The 19,106-nt window shown below is 39.9% G+C and overlaps 1 protein-coding gene across 11 annotated transcripts in view; it reads left to right on the forward strand.

Annotated features, from left to right (window-relative positions):
- Positions 1-440: 440 nt before the first annotated feature.
- The window catches only part of cux2b (cut-like homeobox 2b), a 329,671-nt gene continuing 311,005 nt past the window's right edge, over positions 441-19,106 (forward strand). For 4 of the 11 annotated variants that reach the window (XM_072587522.1, XM_072587519.1, XM_072587535.1 and 1 more), the window contains exon 1: positions 811-997. In XM_072587522.1, the coding sequence (XP_072443623.1) occupies positions 945-997 (53 nt within the window). In that variant the 5' untranslated portion in view covers positions 811-944. Of the gene's footprint in view, positions 460-808; positions 998-1,099; positions 1,256-1,395; positions 1,415-2,545; positions 2,692-19,106 lie in introns of those variants that run through there. The other 7 variants (XM_072587516.1, XM_072587517.1, XM_072587530.1 and 4 more) reach the window with 6 other exon arrangements.

Consider the following 19,106-nt stretch of genomic DNA (forward strand, 5'->3'; position numbering starts at 1 on the left):
TGCTGCGGGTCTCTTGGAGAAAACAATGTTAATAAAAGCAAACTTAATCCAAGAGAGAGAGAAAAAAAATCTAAGGAAGCTGAAAGTTGCTGAAGCTACTTCAGATCCTGAGGGTTGGAGCCGGTGGCTGGACACTGTCCAGTCATTCTGGAACAGAGCTGACAAAGCGATCAAATCACCATCCGTTCGCCCACAGTGTGGCTCCGCCACTCACTGAAATCATCGGTACACAAATAGACATAAATAATATAGTGAGGTTCTCACCGTTTCAATAACACATTATCTGAAAGTATAGTGTAAACACTGGAGAAAAAGTGACAAGATTTTTCTAAAGTGGAGGGAAATCACGCCCCCCCCCCTCCCAAAGGTTGCCTCATTGCATTTGTAATCCAGATGAAAGCGCCACCGCACGTTAAAGATGGCAAAAAAGTGACTCCTCAGAAAAGTGCATCTTGATAGGTACGAGATGTGTAAAATCTGTGTGGAATATTGGTAAAAGATGCCGCAGTTTGCTCAAAAGGTTTGTCATGACCCGCCCACACTGCTAAATGTTCACTTTGCTGTTTGTGATAATCTGATTAAAAATCAAGCTCTTCGGAAAAATTGAAGTTCAACAACAATTTCTAAACAAAAATCCAGGAAGACTGTTTTTATCTCCTTCAGAGAGGAGAAAAGGGGGCGTGAGGAAAAAGGGGGGGAAAAGAAGAGATGAGGCAGGAGCCGGGGTTTGGCAGCAGTGACTGTAACCCCTGAGTTCTCTGTGTGTGTGAGTGAGTGAGTGAGTAAGTGTGTCTCTCTGTGTATGTGGGGGGTTTGGAGTTGCCTCTTCTGTGTATTATTTGAAGTGGCCAGTGGAGGCGGGAATCCAGGCCGGGTATTGAGAGGAGCCGAAGGAAAAAAATAAAGAGAAAATATCGCTTCAATATCCCTCAAGATGGCCGCCAATGTGGGATCGATGTTTCAATATTGGAAGAAATTTGATCTACGGCGCCTCCAGGTTAGTGAGAAAAGCTCTCGCTTTTACCCCCTGAATCTGAAGGGGAGAGGGAGAGGGGGTCAGCGCCGCCCAACACGGGCTGGGCACGGGCTTTTTTGTGGGTTTTTGGAGGCGCTCGGTGAGAGGAAAGTCGCAGCTTTCGATTGATACGTATTAGAAATTGATCCCTGCCTTTGTTCGGTTCAATGATCGATCAGCAGCAGCGCAGTGAAGATGGTGCCACGCTCCGCCAGTGTGCTTCATTTCAGCGGCCACTATGTGAGACTAGCTCCCTATCTACTCACAGCACACATACACACATACACACAGCAAGAAAGTATAAGTCATTCAGACAATTTAGCGGGGTATGTAATATGCTTATGAGGGTGACAAAACAAAAGATTTCTTTTAAAAAAACTCTAGGATGGAAACAAATAGGTAAGGGACGATTGGTTTGTGGAAATAAAGCTGGGTTCGGTACAATTTACATTTGCTTGTTTTATGACTGCGAGATCGGCGCGTTTTTTTTAAAAAAGCTGTATTCCTAAAATGTTTATTAACTTTTCTTCCTGCCTCCCAACACTTGACGGTGTACAGTATCAGTCAGTAACGTTACAGCGGACTTTTATTTATAGATGGCTCTAACTTGGGCGGCGGGTTAATTAGATAACTTTTAAGATTGTTTTTATTTATGTTGGTAATAAATGAGACAGATAGCTTTTTTGGGGGGTTGGAATGTAACCTCCGAGTGGAAATTGACTGAGGTAGTGATCCTTCCTTAACCGTTAATGTAGCAATGAGCCAAGGTTTACAGGACAAACCCCCCCCCCCCGTGATGGTGTGAATGTCTTTCGGGTTAATTTGGAATGTTCCGGTTGCTGGTTCCAACTTTATGTCAGACAGTCGGCTGCTGTGCTGTGGTATTTTGTAAACCTCTGCGGAACGGGACCTTCGGTCTGAGCAGTGTAATTGTATTCGCTTGCTAATGTTTAGTAAATCAGACCCGGAGACACCAGCGCTCTGGATGATTGATGTTCTGTAACATGGGAAATGACAAGAACATCGCAAAGAAATGGAAGGGAGGGAATTGTGCCCTCGGGCTACCAGGAGCCCCTCTCCTGGGATTTGGATGGCCCACTTGATTTTGTTTCTCTCCCTGGGCCGCTGCGATTCAGCAGCCGTGTGGTCTTTCCGCTGGTTTGTTTGAGGAGGGGTTGGGGCGGTGTGTGATGTTGTATTGGGGATGTCATGCTTGGGTCTGTGTCGCCTTGTCCAGGCCAGATCTGATGGCGCCGCCCCTCGATTGGGGACTAGAAGGTGACCTTGCCAGTCTGCTGCCCTCCCCATAAGCTTTCCAACAATTCCATTCATTTGCCTGCGCTTTATATGTCTTTCGAGTCGGAAAGGAGACATTGTTTATCCAGACGGCAGGTGGAACTGGCACCATCCTCCACTCGGAGTGTCTGTAGAGGTTTGAACAGTTGCTGGTCAGAGCAATGGGATTGTCTCACCCACCCACCCCCCCCTTAATAAATTTGTATAACTTCAATTAGGAAGTGGAGAGTGAAGACATTCCAGGAGCGAGAATCACAGAATTGAATGTCTCTCACAGTTTGCTGTATCATTTGCACGTAACTATTTTAGAAATGTTTCTTTCGGAGAAGTATTTTTAGATTGTTCTCGTCAAGGTTGTTGTCACAGGCGAAGATATTTCAGTAAGTTTTTACATCTGGGCTTTAATGTTTTTGTGTTTTGACGATTTTGTTGGGGGATAATTATTTCTTAATGAGGGGCGAGGATGTAGATATATAAAAAAACTCTCCAATGCTCCTGGTCTTCAACTTTGAAATCACATCACAATTTTTTGTTCTGATTTTCTTTAAAGAAAGACAGATTGGATAATTTACTCATTATTTATTCGTAAGGTTTTTTTTCATCCTCCCTTTTCCTGATACTGTTCTGTTTCCCTGAGCGTTCTCTGACTGTTCTAGGATGTGACTGTATAGATTTCAGGCAGTTACTGATATTCATGCATCAGACTAGATGTGAATGATAACCGGCATTTTGACCTGCCTTTGCCTGATGCCCACACACCTTAAGCAGGAGTTTCCGGATATTGGATGGAATATGAGAGTCTTTGTTTAAGCTCTGCTTAACCAATAGACCAATGAGCCAATTGTATTGAACGTGCTTTGGCTCTAGTTAAATTCAGCTCATGTTGCACAAACTGGGGAAGAATAGCTTGGGATATTTTTGAACCATTCAGTTCAGATCAGCAGTGGTAGCACTTTTACTTTTTGAGCTACCAATGACTCTCAAAGATACAAGGTAAACTGAGATGTAATTATTGATGGTTTCCATTGAGCTAATTTGATGTCTCAGTTTTGAAGAAAGGTAGATTCCACATGCGGATGGATTGAAGTACAGAAGTGCATCTGATATGTTTACTTTTCCAAATTGCACAAAGATTTATTGGATGAAGGGGACAATAGTGGTCTCTGACTCCCATTCCTTTCCACACATTACCATCTGGTGATCACGTTGAAAGTAGGGGTTTCTCTGGCCTTTACTGTTTTCTTTGCAAGGTTTTAAAATAACTTGTAACTTGTTGCTGAAATATCACTGTCATTGACACAAAACACAGCGAGACACTGTTATACTGTTCTGCTGCATTCATGCCAAAACTGTGATTTTTAAAGTTTGTAGCTCAGTAGAGCCAAGAATACTTCAGCTAAAAATATTTTAAATGAGCAGAGAAATATTATTTGACTAATTAGTGTTAAATTAATACATTGTATCTATTTGATTAACAGGAAGCTCAGTGAAAACAAACTGTGATAGAGGGACAAGAATGGAAGAAGCTTTGTTTTCACTAGAACTTGTCTGCAACTCCCTTTGCTACCTATTTGATAGTTTAGTACATTATATATAACAATGTTAGAGTACAGGTTGGGTACAGAGAAAGAAATATGTTCACCCAAAGAGATTGACGGGATAAATTTTCAAGATAAATTGTGACATTACTGAATTGTCTGTAGAGAGGGATAGTTTTTGTACCTTCCTGTCTAATTTCGATTTACTGACATGTACAAGTTTGAAAATGAAAACTTTTAATATATTTTTATTGATTAACTTTGCTTTGGGGAGCACTCCCAGTTTCTGCAGTGAATAGCCCAATTTCTAAATAACATTTTTGTGTCTCATTTATCCCAAATACCAGCTCTTCAAATATCAACTTCCTAATTTATTGGAGAGGGGAGGTGATTTGCAGGGCTTGAGAGAATTCTCCTACGTTTCAGGGATCTAGTCCACATCGACACGAACCACAGCCCATGACTAACTTTTGTTTATTTGGTACCGAACTTATGATCACAGAGTCCATACAATTATATGGGAAGTAATCAGTCGAATTGGTATGACAATGGTGTTCTTTGAAAAGAACATATGTCTTCAGCATTCACACAATGAACGACTTTGGAAATTCAGAAACTGCTAAATTACGATTAAGGTGCATCCTGGTAAAAAATGGAGGAAGTTTTATTCTGCATCAGAAAGTATTCTAGCTGACAGGCAAGCAGTTAATGCAATCACTGAGTTTCTGAAGTGGAGAGATACATATTCCTCAGCTCCAAAGATCATTCCTTCCACTATTGAAAAATAATTTGTTAGACTTGCACTAAACACAGCTAGAGGATTTGATATGGATACAGAAAATTCTGGAAACAGCTAAAAGTTCAGGCAGCATCTGTGGAGAGAGAAACAATGGGTTAAATGTTTCAGGTCAATGACCTTTCAGCAGAGCTGGGAAAAGTTTGCAATGTAACAAGTTTTCAGCAATTGAAAGCGGGGAGGATGGGCAAAAGAACAAAAGGGTAAGAATGTGATTGAGTGGGAGATTAATGACTGATGAAAAGAGTTGTCGCTGCTATAAAATTGAAAAATGAGGTGCTGATCTACGAGCTTGCATTGGAATACTACAGGATGGTTGATGGTTAATGTCAAAATGGGAACAACGTGGAGAATTAAAATGGTGGGCAGTTGTAGGCTTTGAGTCATATTTGTGGATTGAATGGAAATATTTTGCAAAGCAGTTATCCAACTTGTGTTTGGTCTCCAGCAAAGGGGGAGACTGGCGTTTTGAGCAGTGAACACAATACCTTAACAGAAATTGATGTAAAACAAGGGAGCATAGAGTCATAGAGATGTACAGCATGGAAACAGATCCTTCGGTCCAACCCGTCCATGCCGACCAGATATCCCAACCCAATCTAGTCCCACCTGCCAGCACCCAGCCCATATCCCTCCAAACCCTTCCTATTCATATACCCATCCAAATGCCTTTTAAATGATGCAATTTTACCAGCCTCCACCACTTCCTCTGGAAGCTCATTCCATGCACGTACCACCCTCTGCGTGAAAATGTTGCCCCTTAGGTCCATTTAATATCTTTCCCCTCTCACCCTAAATCTATGCCCTCTAGATCTGGACTCCCCGACCCCAGGGAAAAAAACTTTGTCTATTTATCCTATTCATGCCCCTCATAAACCTCTATAAGGTCACCCCTCAGCCTCCGACGCTCCAGAGAAAACAGCCCCAGCCTGTTCACCCTCTCCCTATAGCTCAAATCCTCCAATCTTGGCAACATCCTTGTAAATCTTTTCAAAATCCTTTCAAGTTTCACAACATCTTTTGGATAGGAAGGAGACCAGAATTGCACGCAATATTCCAACCGTGTCCTAACCAATGTCCTGTACAGCTGCAACATGACCTCCCAACTCCTGTACTCAATACTCTGACCAATAAAGGAAAGCATACCAAATGCTGCTGCCTTCACTATCCTATCTACCTGCGTCTCCACTTTCAAGGAGCTATGAACCTGCACTCCAAGGTCTCTTTTATCAGCAACACTCCCTAGGACCTTACCATTAAGTGTATAAGTCCTGCTAAGATTTGCTTTCCCAAAATGCAGCACCTCGCATTTATCTGATTTAAACTCCATCTGCCATTTCTCGGCCCATTGGCCCATCTGGTCAAGATCCTGTTGTAATCTGAGGTAACCTTCGCTGTCCACTACACTTTCAATTTTGGTGTCATCTCCAAACTTACTAACTGTACTTTTTATGCTCACATCCAAATCATTTATGTAAATGACAAAAAGTAGAGGACCCAGCACCAATCCTTGTGGCACTCCACTGGTCACAGGCCTCCAGTCTGAAAAACAACCCTCCACCACCACCCTCTGTCTTCTACCTTTGAACCAGTTCTGTATCCAAATGGCTACTTCTCCCTGTATTCCTTGAGATCTAACCTTGCTAACCAGTCTCCCATGGGGAACCTTGTTGAATGCCTTAATGAAGTCCATATAGATCACATGTACTATTCTGCCCTCATCAATCCTCTTTGTTACTTCTTCAAAAACCTCAATCAAGTTTGTGAGACATGGTTTCCCACTCACAAAGCCGTGTTGACTATCCCTAATCAGTCCTTGCCTTTCCAAATACATGTACATCCTGTCCCTCAGGATTCCCTCCAACAACTTGCCTACCACCGAGGTCAGGCTCACCGGTCTATAGTTCCCTGGCTTGTCCTTACCACCGTTCTTAAACAGTGGCACCACGTTTGCCAACCTCCAGTCTCCTGGCACCTCACCTGTGACTATTGATGATACAAATACAAATACAAGAGGCCCAGCAATCACTTCTCTACCTTCCCACAGAGTTCTAGGGTATACCTGATTAGGTCCTGGGGATTTAACCACCTTTGTGTTTCAAGACATTCAGCACTTCCTCCTCTGTAACATGGACATTTTGCAAGGTGTCAGCATCTATTTCGCTGCAGTCTATATCTTCCATATCCTTTTCCACAGTAAATACTGATGCAAAATACTCGTTTAGTATCCCCCCCATTTTCTGCGGTTTCACACAAAGGCCGCCTTGCTGATATTTGAGGGGCCCTATTCTCTCCCTAGTTATCCTTTTGTCCTTTATGTATTTGTAAAAACCCTTTGGATTCTCCGTAACTCTATTTGCCAAAGCTATTTTATGTCCCCTTTTTGCCCTCCTGATTTCCCTCTTAAGTATACTCCTACTGCCTTTATAGTCTTCTAAGGATTCACTCGATCTATCCTGTCTTTACCTTACATATGCTTCCTTCCTTTTCTGAACCAAACCCTCAATTTCTTTAGTCATCCAGCATTCCCTATACCTACCAGCCTTTCCTTTCACCCTAACAGGAATATACTTTCTCTGGACTCTTGTTATCTCATTTCTGAAGGCTTCCCATTTTCTAGCCGTCCCTTTACCTGTGAACATCTACCCCCAGTCAGCTTTTGAAAGTTCTTGCCTAATACCGTCAAAATTAGCCTTTCTCCAATTTAGAACTTCAACTTTTAGATCTGATCTATCCTTTTCCATCACTATTTTAAATCTAGCAGAATTTGACATCTTGGATGGTAAGAAAGGAAGAGGCATGAGGAGAAGTGTGGCAACTCCTGTGTTTGCATGCAAAGGTGTTCTGAGAGCTGACATGTCCTGGGGATGTTTGCAGAGTCCATTCTGCAGGCTAGAATGGAAAGGTGTTTCTGATAGTGATGTCCTACCATAGATGGTGGACAAAGATGTGTTGAATGCAAAGGCTGGTGGGTGCAAGGTGAGAACAAAAGGCAACCTTTTGTGATTGTGAGTGGAAGGGGATGGATTGAGAGCAAAATATGGGAAATAATGTGGACAGTTTGAGGGCCATGTCAATCACTGTTGGAAGGAATAGGTTGAGGCAAAAGAAAAGCATGTGGAAGGGGATTTGTTATTTTGGTCCCAAATTCTTTCCTTCTTTATTTATCTGTAATGAATGGATCAATTTCACAAGAATACTTGACTTTCGTGTTATTTACATGAACCCTAAGTATGCATTGTGGGAATGATGGGTAATATTTATTTAATGATTAAATGAGATATAATGGGTTGTAAGCTTGTTGCAGTGCGTATGCGGCAGCTGTTTATAATGCATGTAGGTTGTTGATTTTTTTGTTTGGGAGAATATCAAGTAATCCCGTAGTTAGCTTATTGGAATGTGTTGCACAGTATTGCTAGATAATGTGATTGTGCATGTGTGCCATGTTTTGTAGTGTTTGCATGTTGGCAAAAGAAATAAGTAACAAGTAACTTGCACTTACACATAGCACCCTTCCCAAGACATTATAAAGCACTCTAAAGACAAATGAATCATTTTTGAAATCTAGTAGTACCACTATTATAAGAAATGCAGATAAAGAACAACAAAAATAGATAATTAGATTCTTTATCAAGTGTTGGATAATGTTGACAAAAATCAATGGAAGCCCACCTACATTTCAAAAAGTACTATGGGGTCTCTTATCTCCCCCATTGAAAAATCTAGTGATAGTTTGAAGAGAACATCTATTACTGTTCAGCTGTCTATTGGGACTGCACAATAGTAGCACCTATTACTATTTGGCCCCATTGCAGTGCACTCTAGTGTTAGCCCATTTCATAGTCTCACATCTTCGAAGTTGTGCTTGAACCCAGGGCTTGTGCTATAGGGGAGCATGGAACTGCTGAACCATGGCAAACATGTAGAAGTTTGTCTGTGAATTTGAATGCCTTTGTTTCCTTGAGCGTTTGTTTTGTTTCATCCCTGTCTTTTTTCTGTTAACATTGCATTCTCCCTGAGGATAACATGGAGAAGCCCAAGTCATTCTTAATTATAATTAATTTTATCATTGAGTTTTGGAAGATATTCATGAGAGGCTCGGAGTGAAGGGAAATTGTAGCTTAATCCTGTCATGACCCAGCTCGGGGGGCCTGTATATGTCCAGCAGGGTCACTGTACATCAAACAGCAGAAGGAACCATCTTCCCTCTGTCATATATATCCATGCTCCCAAGCGTTCTTCCTTAACCAAGACCAAATGTATCATTTTCTACTGCCTCCCTAGATAAAATCAACTAACAGTGCAGATTATGGATCAAACTTGGGACCTAGCTGCTTTCATTTAATTGGAGCTGTTTATTGGATCAACGCAGACTAATGAGTGCATGGCTGTCTGGTTCTTAGTATTCTTTTTGAAAATCTAGTTGTGGAACTTATGCATGGATATCAAAACATGGCTCTGAGGTGAATTAGTAAGTTGCTGATGGGATCTCTAACCATTATGTCTAGTATGGGCAAACGGGCTGGGAAATCAGAAGCACAGTGTTGGCTTTTTGTCTTACGGATTGATTTACTAGCAACTCTGATGTAAGTATTGTGATGTCTCCATTGTGTGATCTTTTATGTCACCCTGAAATGTGATTACAATGGGACTGGGAAGGAAGATAGAATTTAAGATATAATTCATTGGAATTTATTCCAAGAATAACTAGAATGTGTCCCAGTGGCTATGTTGTAGTCTTTAATTTAGTACTGGAATAATTCTTGGTGCTATCTACTCATCTATAATGTTTGCACATCTCTATGCTATGGAAACCAAAGTTGAAAATAGTTTGTCCAACCAGTACCATTTCTCACAGCATTTCATGAGACATAACTCCTTAACTTGCTGTTGCTTTCATTTTGATATTTGTACTCGAGGAGGAAGCTCCACAAATATCCTCATCCTTGACGATGGGGGAGCAAAGAACATCAGTGCAAAAGGTAAGGCTGAAGCATTTGCAACAATCTTTAGCTAGAAGTGTTCAGTTAATGTTCCACCTCAACTGGCATCGCAGATTCCAGTCCTTAGCCAATTCAGTTCACTTCATATTGTATATAGAAACAGTTAGAGGCACTGAATACTACAAAGGCTACGGCTCCTGACCACATTTCGGCAATAGTACAGAAGAGATGCTGCTCCCCTAGCCAAGCTGTTCCAGTACAGCTACAACAATGGCATGCATCTGACAGTCTTGAAAATTGCCCAAGTATATCTTGTATTCAAAAAAACAGGAAAAAAATCCAACCTAGCCAATTACTGTCCCATTACTCTACTCTCAGTCATCAGTTAGATGGTAGAAGAGGTCATCACCAGTGCTATCAAGCAGCACCTGCTCAGCAAGGACCTGCTCACTGATGCCCAGTTTGGGTCCTGCCAGGGTTGATCGGCTTCTGATCTTTTTACAGCCTTGGTTCAAATGTGGACGAAAGGGCTCAATTTCAGAGAGAGTGGCTGCCTTTGACATTAAGACCTCAGTTGACCGAATGTGGTATCAAGGAGCCCAAGCAAAATTGGAGTAATTGGGAATCGACTGATTGGAGTTGAACCTGGCATAAAGGAAGATGTTTGTATTTGTTGGAGGTCAAACATCTCAGCTTCAGGACATCTCTGTTCAGGATAGTGTTCCAGACCCAACCATCTTCAGCTGCTAATCATGAGGTCTGAAGTGGGGATGCTCCTTCATGACTTCTGATAACTGAAACAGTTAATGTTCAAATGCAGCAAAACCTGGATGATAGGTGGGTTTGGGGGTCGAAAGGTGACAAGTAACATGTATGCCCTTACAGTTTCCAGGGAATGATTGTCTCCAAGAAAAGAAAATCTAACCCCTTTGACATTAAATGGTATTACCATCGCTGAATTCTTCATTATCAACATCCTGGTGGTTACGACTGACCAGAAACTGAAATGGACAAGCCAAATAAATAGCAGGTTCAAGGATAAGAATCCTGGAATGGTAACTCATCTCTTGATTTTCCAAAGCCTGTCCACTATCTGCTGGACCCAAGTCAGGAGTGTGATGGAATACTCCTCATTTGCCTTGACGGGTGCAGCTGCAACAACATTCAAGCAGTTTGACACCATCCAGGCCAAAGTAGCCCAATTGATTGGCACCGCATCCACAAACATTCACTCTCTCAACCACTGATGCTCAGTAGCAGCAGTGTGCACTATCGACTGAAGAAATTCACCAAATTTCCTGAGACAGCACCTTCCAAACCCACACCACTAGAAGGACAAGGGCACTAAGTACATGGGAACCCCAAAACCATCAGGTTCTCCTCCATGTTACGCACCATCTGATTTGGAAATATATTACAGTCCCTTTACTGTTGCTGGATTGAAATCCTGGAATTCCCTCCCTAACAGCTTTGTGGGTCAACCTACAGCACATGGACTGCAGTAGTTCAAGAAGGCAGCTCACCACCATCTTCTCAAGGGCAGCTACAGATTGGGAATAAATGCTAGCCCAACTAGTAAAACTTGTATCCCTGAATAAATACAAATAATTGCATTTCTATAATATATTTTAAAACTTAATATCTGAATAAACCTCCCATCATTTCTATTGTAATTTCCTGTAATGTATACACCTGTTCTGTGGATGTATATGGCCCCACCAATGGAGACACTGTAGTCTAGCAAATTTGTTATAATTGCAGAAGTGTGTTGAAGAATTCATAACAACAAAAAACAATAGGAAGTACACATGCACTTTTTAAAAACTTAATGCAGATGAGAACTAGTTCTAAGACCTTTAAATTATGACTGTCTGTTAACATAATATTCTGAGTCTTCAAATTCTGCATCACCTAAAGGCCATGCAGGTCTTATCTCCCCTAATGCAAGACCATGGAAATTCACTGGTCAGTATTACATTTTAGCTATTCACTGTCTGCCGATTTGCATAAATGATCCCTAGAGTAGTGTCAGCTACATGTTTAATAGTCCTGTGTTGGGTTTCAGTATCAAAGTCATTTATGTAAATCAAATAACAGAAGTCCAGACAGTGTTTGAATGGTCTATTGTTCAAGATTACGTTTCCAAATGGCAATGTTTAATAATATTATTAAACATTAAAATAGATTTCTTTTTTGTTTGGCAACTCTGAGATCATATTCTTTTCCAATCAGGCAGCCTTTCAAGTAACGAGTTCTGATAATTTGCAAGCCTTGAACACAATTCATGAGAGTGCTTATAAAGCTGAAATCTTCTGTTAGGTGGAGTTATCAAAATAGTCCAAAAAAAGCCTTGTTTCTTCCAGCCTTAAATTGCAGCAAATGAAAGAGGACCTTTTCCAATGATAGAAAATATTAATAAAATGATGAAGAGATGTACATATAATCTGCCAAAAAAAAACAAGTTGAGGATTAATGCCAAGAAGCAGTTCTCTGTATTGCTGTCACCTCCTACCCATACTTCTGAAGGCTGAAATGAGTTGAGATAGTTAGGTGCTATCACTGGAATGGTGTGATGTGGCAATGCTGGTGTTGGACTGGGTTGGACAAAGTCAAAAATCATACCAGGTTATAGTCCAACAGGTTTATTTGAAAACGCGAGCTTTTGGAGTTCTGCTCCTTCTTCAGATGTGGATGGGAGATTGGTTTCCCAAACAGTTTCCCACTGTGACTCCATTTTGAAGGCTGAAAATGGTCATGACTATTTTGTTGGAAGTGAGGGAGGGATATGGGGGTGCAGGGAGGTGGGGGAGAAGACCTCTGAGACCAGGGAAAGTGTAGGATGCAGAACTTGATGCTGCTTTGGAGCTTGCTGCTTCAAAATGTCATTTTGGGCCCTCACATGGGGTCCAAACCCTCACTTTGGAAATCTTTGGGCTGGACCAGTAAAATGGATAGTCACTATACAACTGTTGAAATCTTTAATGGGTCAAAAAATTCTGGAATTCCAAATAATTTCCTGAAGATTTCCATGATTGGTTTTATTACTATTTCTCCCAAAATTAGAGGCTGGTCAGATTTATGTTTTCTGTATTTGGTTGATTAATTCTTATTACTGTGCAAATATTCATTCATCCTACTATTTTAAAGTGGTTTCGACTACTTTAGCTAATGTAGAGGTTAGATTATAGGCTCACAGTTATGTAGAAATGATTTATTTTCCTTTGTTAACACTTGGACATAGGCTTTGCCTGCTTCCAAACCTGTGGCAACTTGCCAGTACATAACTTTTAAATAATGATGTCTCGTGCAGTATATATCTCCTCCCTGGTGGTCTTCCACATGCTTAAGTATTGCTATCTGACCTAAGGGATTTGTTTTCACTCCCTCTAACTTGTCTAGTACCTTTTCAACATTGATCTTAAAATTTTCCACAACATTTATACCATAACAATTAGACATCCTGTTATTCTATACTGAAGATCTTGAAAATATTGAGTACATTAACTACTTGTTTTTAGCAACTTAAGTTCAATACCCCTTTTATCTTCTAGTGATTCAATATTCTTTCAGTTTATACTTGTATTTGCACTGGGCAATGCTTATTATCATGTATGGTGTCTTAACTATTCTCATTTGCAGCTCCCTTTTTGACCACTTTTGATACCTTGTTAAATCTGCTGCCAAATATGTTTATATTTCTGCATCTGAGGTTCACTCCTCCATTCTCCTAAATTTCTTTGTGCGTTCTGTTTACTTCTGTCTAATTTCATTTAAATCACCTTGTTCATCCATTTTGTGGATTACTGTTTTCCCTTACCTGATGTAATGAAGACCATTTTTACATTCTGTTATGGACCAGACCAAACTCCTAACTTTTTCTTATTATCAAGGTAAGTGTAAGGCATGTTCCAGATGTAATTTGATTGGTCAAACTACTCAACATTAAGCAAAACACACATTATTTTTACACTACAGTTAAAATACAGATTAACTAAAAAGAAAAGAGAAGAATTGGTTTAACTATAACTTTATCAGAATGCTTAACAAAATAAAATATACATTAGCTACTACTAATTAAAACTGTTCTAAGATAGTAACATCCCATAAACACACCCTTGGAAAAGGCAAATACAATAAAATTAATTGTCTCACATGCAATTCTAGCAGCAGAAAGAGAACCCCAGGTTGTAGCTGTAACAGAGAGAGATATAAGAGTTTCCACTTGCAGTTTCAAGACCCCAACGACTGCTGAAAGCTAAAACTGAAAATCCTGCTTCTGTGGGAGCTTAACCCAAACCATTTCAGCTGCTTCTATTATTGCAACTTTTAAGAAAAACACAAAGCCTCACAAGCTTTTTGCTTTATCGGGTTTGAGTAGACTGCACCTCTTCAAAAATAAAACCAGGACAAAATACACTTTGTAAAGCCATAGTATCTTCACAAGTCACCTAGAGTATAGAAAGAATTGGAAACAAATGCTTGGTCCAGTTGATTGCAGTTATGTTTTTACTTTGTGTTTATCTAAGGTCATCTTATGGATATGATTAGCATTGTAGATGTCTGTCTTTTTCATTGAAATTATGTCTTAGATTTTGCAATATTAATGATGGTAAAACTCCACTGAAGCTAACGGCAACTTCTGAGTCTGCACATGTACAGAATGACATGGACAACTAGAACTGGCTGAGAGTGATTTTATGCTGCTCCAGAAGTTTGCCTTTGGAGCAAAACTTGCCACCTTCAATGGAAATCAATTAAATTGTTAACAAGCTTCCTTCCTGTGCCTTTTGACTTGCTGTCAACACCTTTGAAAGAAGTTATGCTCTGTTGAATGAGAGTTAACTATTTCTAATTATTTATAATTTCATTGCGAAGGATAAATATCCTCACTGGCCTTGAAAATCTAATTATGGTATATCAAATTTCTCCACAGGGAAAAAAATACATTAAAAAAAAAGTTTGTTTACTGTAGTTTCTACCATAACCGAATAAAGATTATGGTTGGATTATCTGAAAATTTAAATTAAAAGTGATGCATGTTAAATGCTTTTCACTTCCCGGTTGCTGTGTGCGAATATTTCAATGAGATTGACTGTTTTCCTGCTTCATAGCATCACAGCTTCAGTGTGCAAGGCAACCCCTGACCTTGCACTGATTTTATAGACTTGTCAGGAAAGAGGGAAATCCGACCAGAGGGATGGTCACATTTTTACAGGCAGCTGGTATTGGACTGGGGTGGACAAAGTTAAAAATTACACAACACCAGGTCATATTCCAACAGGTTTATTTGGATGCACTAGCTTTCAGATCGCTGATGAAGGAGCAGTGCTCTGAAAGCTAGTGCTTCCAAATAAACCTGGTTTAACTTTGTCCACATTTTTACAGGCAGCTTCTCTTTTGACTGCAAAATATGGGTCATTTGTAGTGATTGTAATGAGATGTCCATGAGGATCTCATACAATATGAGTTCCCTGATTGGACATGTTAATCTGGTCCAATCAGGGAGCCCTGACTGACAGAGGAAAACAGAGGTTCTGTTCACTCTGAGAACTGGCTCTGAGGAAGCCAGACCAGTGTCAAGTACCATGCATACATGAATAAAGGGTGACTTGGTGACGGGATAGCGGCCTCTCTGGAGTTATTCCATCAGTGATATGTTTGGGCTTCTGGACCTGGAAAAATAACGTGCAATGGGATTGTTATTTGAAAAACTGCTTTACTGAAGAAAAAATGCACAATGGTAGACAATTGTCCACATTATGCAATTAATTGATTGTGTTGCGAGCTTTCTTTTTTGAAAAGGTGAGTAGATTTAGAAAAAAAAGTCTGATTATAGGGTGTGAACCTTTGATCAGTGCCAGGCTAATGTGTTGAGACCTGGATGCTGAGATTTGAGATATGAAATGTTGAGCAGTTAGTCTAATTGCAGCATTGGATGTCTTACCTGAACTTGATTTCAAATTGGCATGGGTTTGAAATACACGTCACTATCTTGCATTGCTTGTGTTGATGTCCTTAACCTAGAGACTCTGTCATCATCATCATGATCATAAATATTGTAGTCATTTTATTGGAAGATATATCCAAGAATACAAGAAAAACAAAAGTTAGATAGATCACATAGTCCCAAGCTAATTTGTTTAATAATTTTTTTAGACTTAAAAATCCAGCTGTAATTTGGATGACCTATAGTTTATCATGTTAGCCTATCCAAAGATTTGTTACTCTTTGAATGATCTAATTATTTATATATTTACCTTTCTATTATCTTAATATCTGGCTTTACCATAATTGCTACAATAAGTAATAGCAGTGGTATAGTGACTTTCACACAGTTTAAAAAAAAACATTTGAAGATGCTGAAGAAGTACAGTCAGAAAAAGCAATGGATGTCATCTCAAGGAATAAGAGATGAGAACACATTGTCTGTGCTATTTAATATTTTCTGTTTTGTTTAATGTCTTTTGTAACTTGATGGGAGACCTTAGCGTCCTTACCTTAATGAATTGCAAACTTTAACGTTCTCTAAATTCTTCCTCCTCGCTTTCTGTGCTAAACCTGTTGCTGTCCTTTACATCCAGAGATCTGGAACAGATTCCTTTCTAATGACACCATAAAAACTCTGATGCATCAGTTGGTCAAACAGTCATTGAAGTCAGTGGTGAAATGAACTGTTGTGAACAATCCATTTCAATCTGAGTAATTGTTTTGTGGCTGGTTACAAGTTGTTTTCTATGTGTTAGATTAGGGGAATTCATTTTGAAGATTCTGAAACTTGAAACAAAAGCTGAAAGTCTCTGGTGTAGATTTGGATAGTGCTAAATAGGAAAACATAAGTAAATAAGCAACACCGATTCAGTATTGTTTTGGCCAATAAAGGTTACAAGTTGTGGTGACTGTCCCATAATGTGATCTAAAAACATGATACAAAAGTCAGTAACTGCCAGTAAATAGTTTAAGAGTGTGACTTCATTTTGAAATGGGAAGTAAAGTTTTGCGGTAGGACACTGAGATTTGAGGTGGGCACTGTCTCCCAATATGTTTGCAATATTTAAATATGTAACTTCTCCATTGTTTACCTTACTTTTCTTTTCTATCATGTCTTTCTTTGTGAGAGGATGACAGCCCAGCATGTCATTGCAAAAGATTAAGCTGAGGCTTTGCAACCATCTTCATCCAGAAGTGCTGAGGGAATGATCCGTCTCTGCTTCCTCCCTGGTGTCATGGATGCGTCTATGGCTAATTCAGTTCACTCTATTTGATGTGAATGTTCAGGATATAACAAAGGCAATGGACCAGCTTGTACATAGAACATAGAACAATACAGTGCAGAACAGGCCCTTCGGTCCTCGATGTTGCGCCAACCTGTGAACTAATCTAAGCTCATCCCCCTACACTATCCCATCATCATCCATTGCTTATCCAAGGATTGTTTAAATCTCCCTAATGTGGTTGAGTTAACTACATTGGCAGGCAGGGCATCCCACCCCATTACCACTCTCTGAGTAAAGAACCTACCTCTGACATCTGTCTTAAATCTGTCATGCCTCAATTTGCAGCTATGCCCCCTTGTACAAGTCAATGTCATCATCCTAGGAAAAAGACAGTGTCCACCCTATCTAATCCTCTGATCATCTTGTATGTCTCTAGGAAATCCCCTCTTAGCCTTCTTCTCTCCAATGAGAACCGACCCAAGTCCCTCAGCCTTTCCTCATAGGAGCTTCCCTCCAGATCAGGCAACATCCTGGTAAATCTCCTTTGCACCTTTTCCATTGCTTCCACATCCTTCCTGTAATAGAGCAACCAGAACTGTACATGCCAATATCCAAGTGAGGCCGCACTAGCGATTTGTATAGTTGCAGCATGACATCACGGCTCCGGAACTCAAACTCTCTACCAATAAAACCTAACATATCGTATGCCTTCTTAACAGCACTATTAACCTGGGTGGCAACTTCTAGTGATCTATGTACATGGACTCCAAGATCCCTCTGCACATCCACACTACCAAGAATCTTTCCATTGACCCAGTCCTCTGCCTTCCTGTTATTCTTCCTAAAGTGTATCACCTCACATTTAGCTGCATTGAACTCCCATTTGCCACCTCTCAGCCCAATTCTGCAGTTTATCCAAGTCCCCCTGCAACCTGCAACATTCTTCCAAACTGTCCATTACTCCACCGACTTTAGTGTCATTTGCAAACTTACTGACCCATCCACCTATGCCTGCATTCAAGTCATTTATGAAAATGACAAACTGCAGTGGTACCAAAACAGATCCTTGTGGCACACCACTAGTAACTGGACTCCAGCTGATTATTTTCCATCAACCACCACTCGCTGCCTTCTTACAGAAAGCCAGTTTCTAATCCAGACTGCTAAATCACCCTTGATCCCATGCTTGTACTGAAGGTTTGCGCTCCAGAACTAGCCAGGTCATTACCCATGTTGTTCCAATATAGCTGCAATAGTAGAATCGACCTGACAATGTGGAAAATTGCATAAATATATCCAAGTCACAAAAAGCAGGACAAATCCAGACCAGCCAATTACCGTATTGTCTGTCTCGTAATTTTAGATCCATAAGCTTAATTAGTCATCTCATTAAAGTGATCTTGAAAATCATAATAGAATGGAATAATAAGGCATTTAAAGGAGAAATTGGCGAAGCATTGTCACTATCTAGACCTGGAGTAGGAACAAGGAGTGGCATTTTCATCAAAGAACAATTTTCGATTAATACTTAGAAGTAAACAATAACATTTCCATTTACTTTACAGGCAATGAAAAAGTATTTAGTCGTGCTTAATATCAAAAGTTAAAAGCCTATTGAAACATGATCTTGGCAGCGAAAATGTGAGATTTATTCTTTATTGGAATCAAATAGTGACCAGGCGAGAATTTGGATATGTTCCCAGTAAAGAGGCAATTAGATCAAGGCTGTGTACTGTCAACAAAATTATTCCATTTGGAAACAGAACAGATATTGAAAGAATTAAATATACTTGCAGGGGTAAAAATTGGAGGCAAGAACATAAAGATGTGGTACCTTGATGACACAGTACTACTGGCAGAAGCAGAAAAGATCTTAGAGAATATCATTGATCAAGTAACACCAAGAAGTTTGGAATATGGATTGCAGACGAACACCAAAAAGACAGAAACAATGTGTTGTTAGAAGGAATACATTAGAATACTAGCATGAAAGTTGAAGGACATGGTGTCACCCTGGAACAAATAAATATGTTTATCTATTTAGAATAAATGATAACAGAAGATGGTAGATGCAGTGCCAAAGTCAGAACAAGATAAAGATAACCAGAAGTAATTTTGTGAAGACAAGGATGTGTTAACAACAAGAAAAGTCAACTTTGTGGAAGACATACTATCCACATTCCTGCATACTTCAGAAACCTAGATGATAAGTAAATGTTTGTGGATGAAAAATATAAGCAATGAAATATGGAAGTTAAGACTTATTCCATATATCAACAATAAGGCAAATTGAGAGATGCTTGA

This window comes from Chiloscyllium punctatum, chromosome 17, assembly GCF_047496795.1.
Source record: "Chiloscyllium punctatum isolate Juve2018m chromosome 17, sChiPun1.3, whole genome shotgun sequence".
Lineage (NCBI taxonomy): Eukaryota > Metazoa > Chordata > Chondrichthyes > Orectolobiformes > Hemiscylliidae > Chiloscyllium > Chiloscyllium punctatum.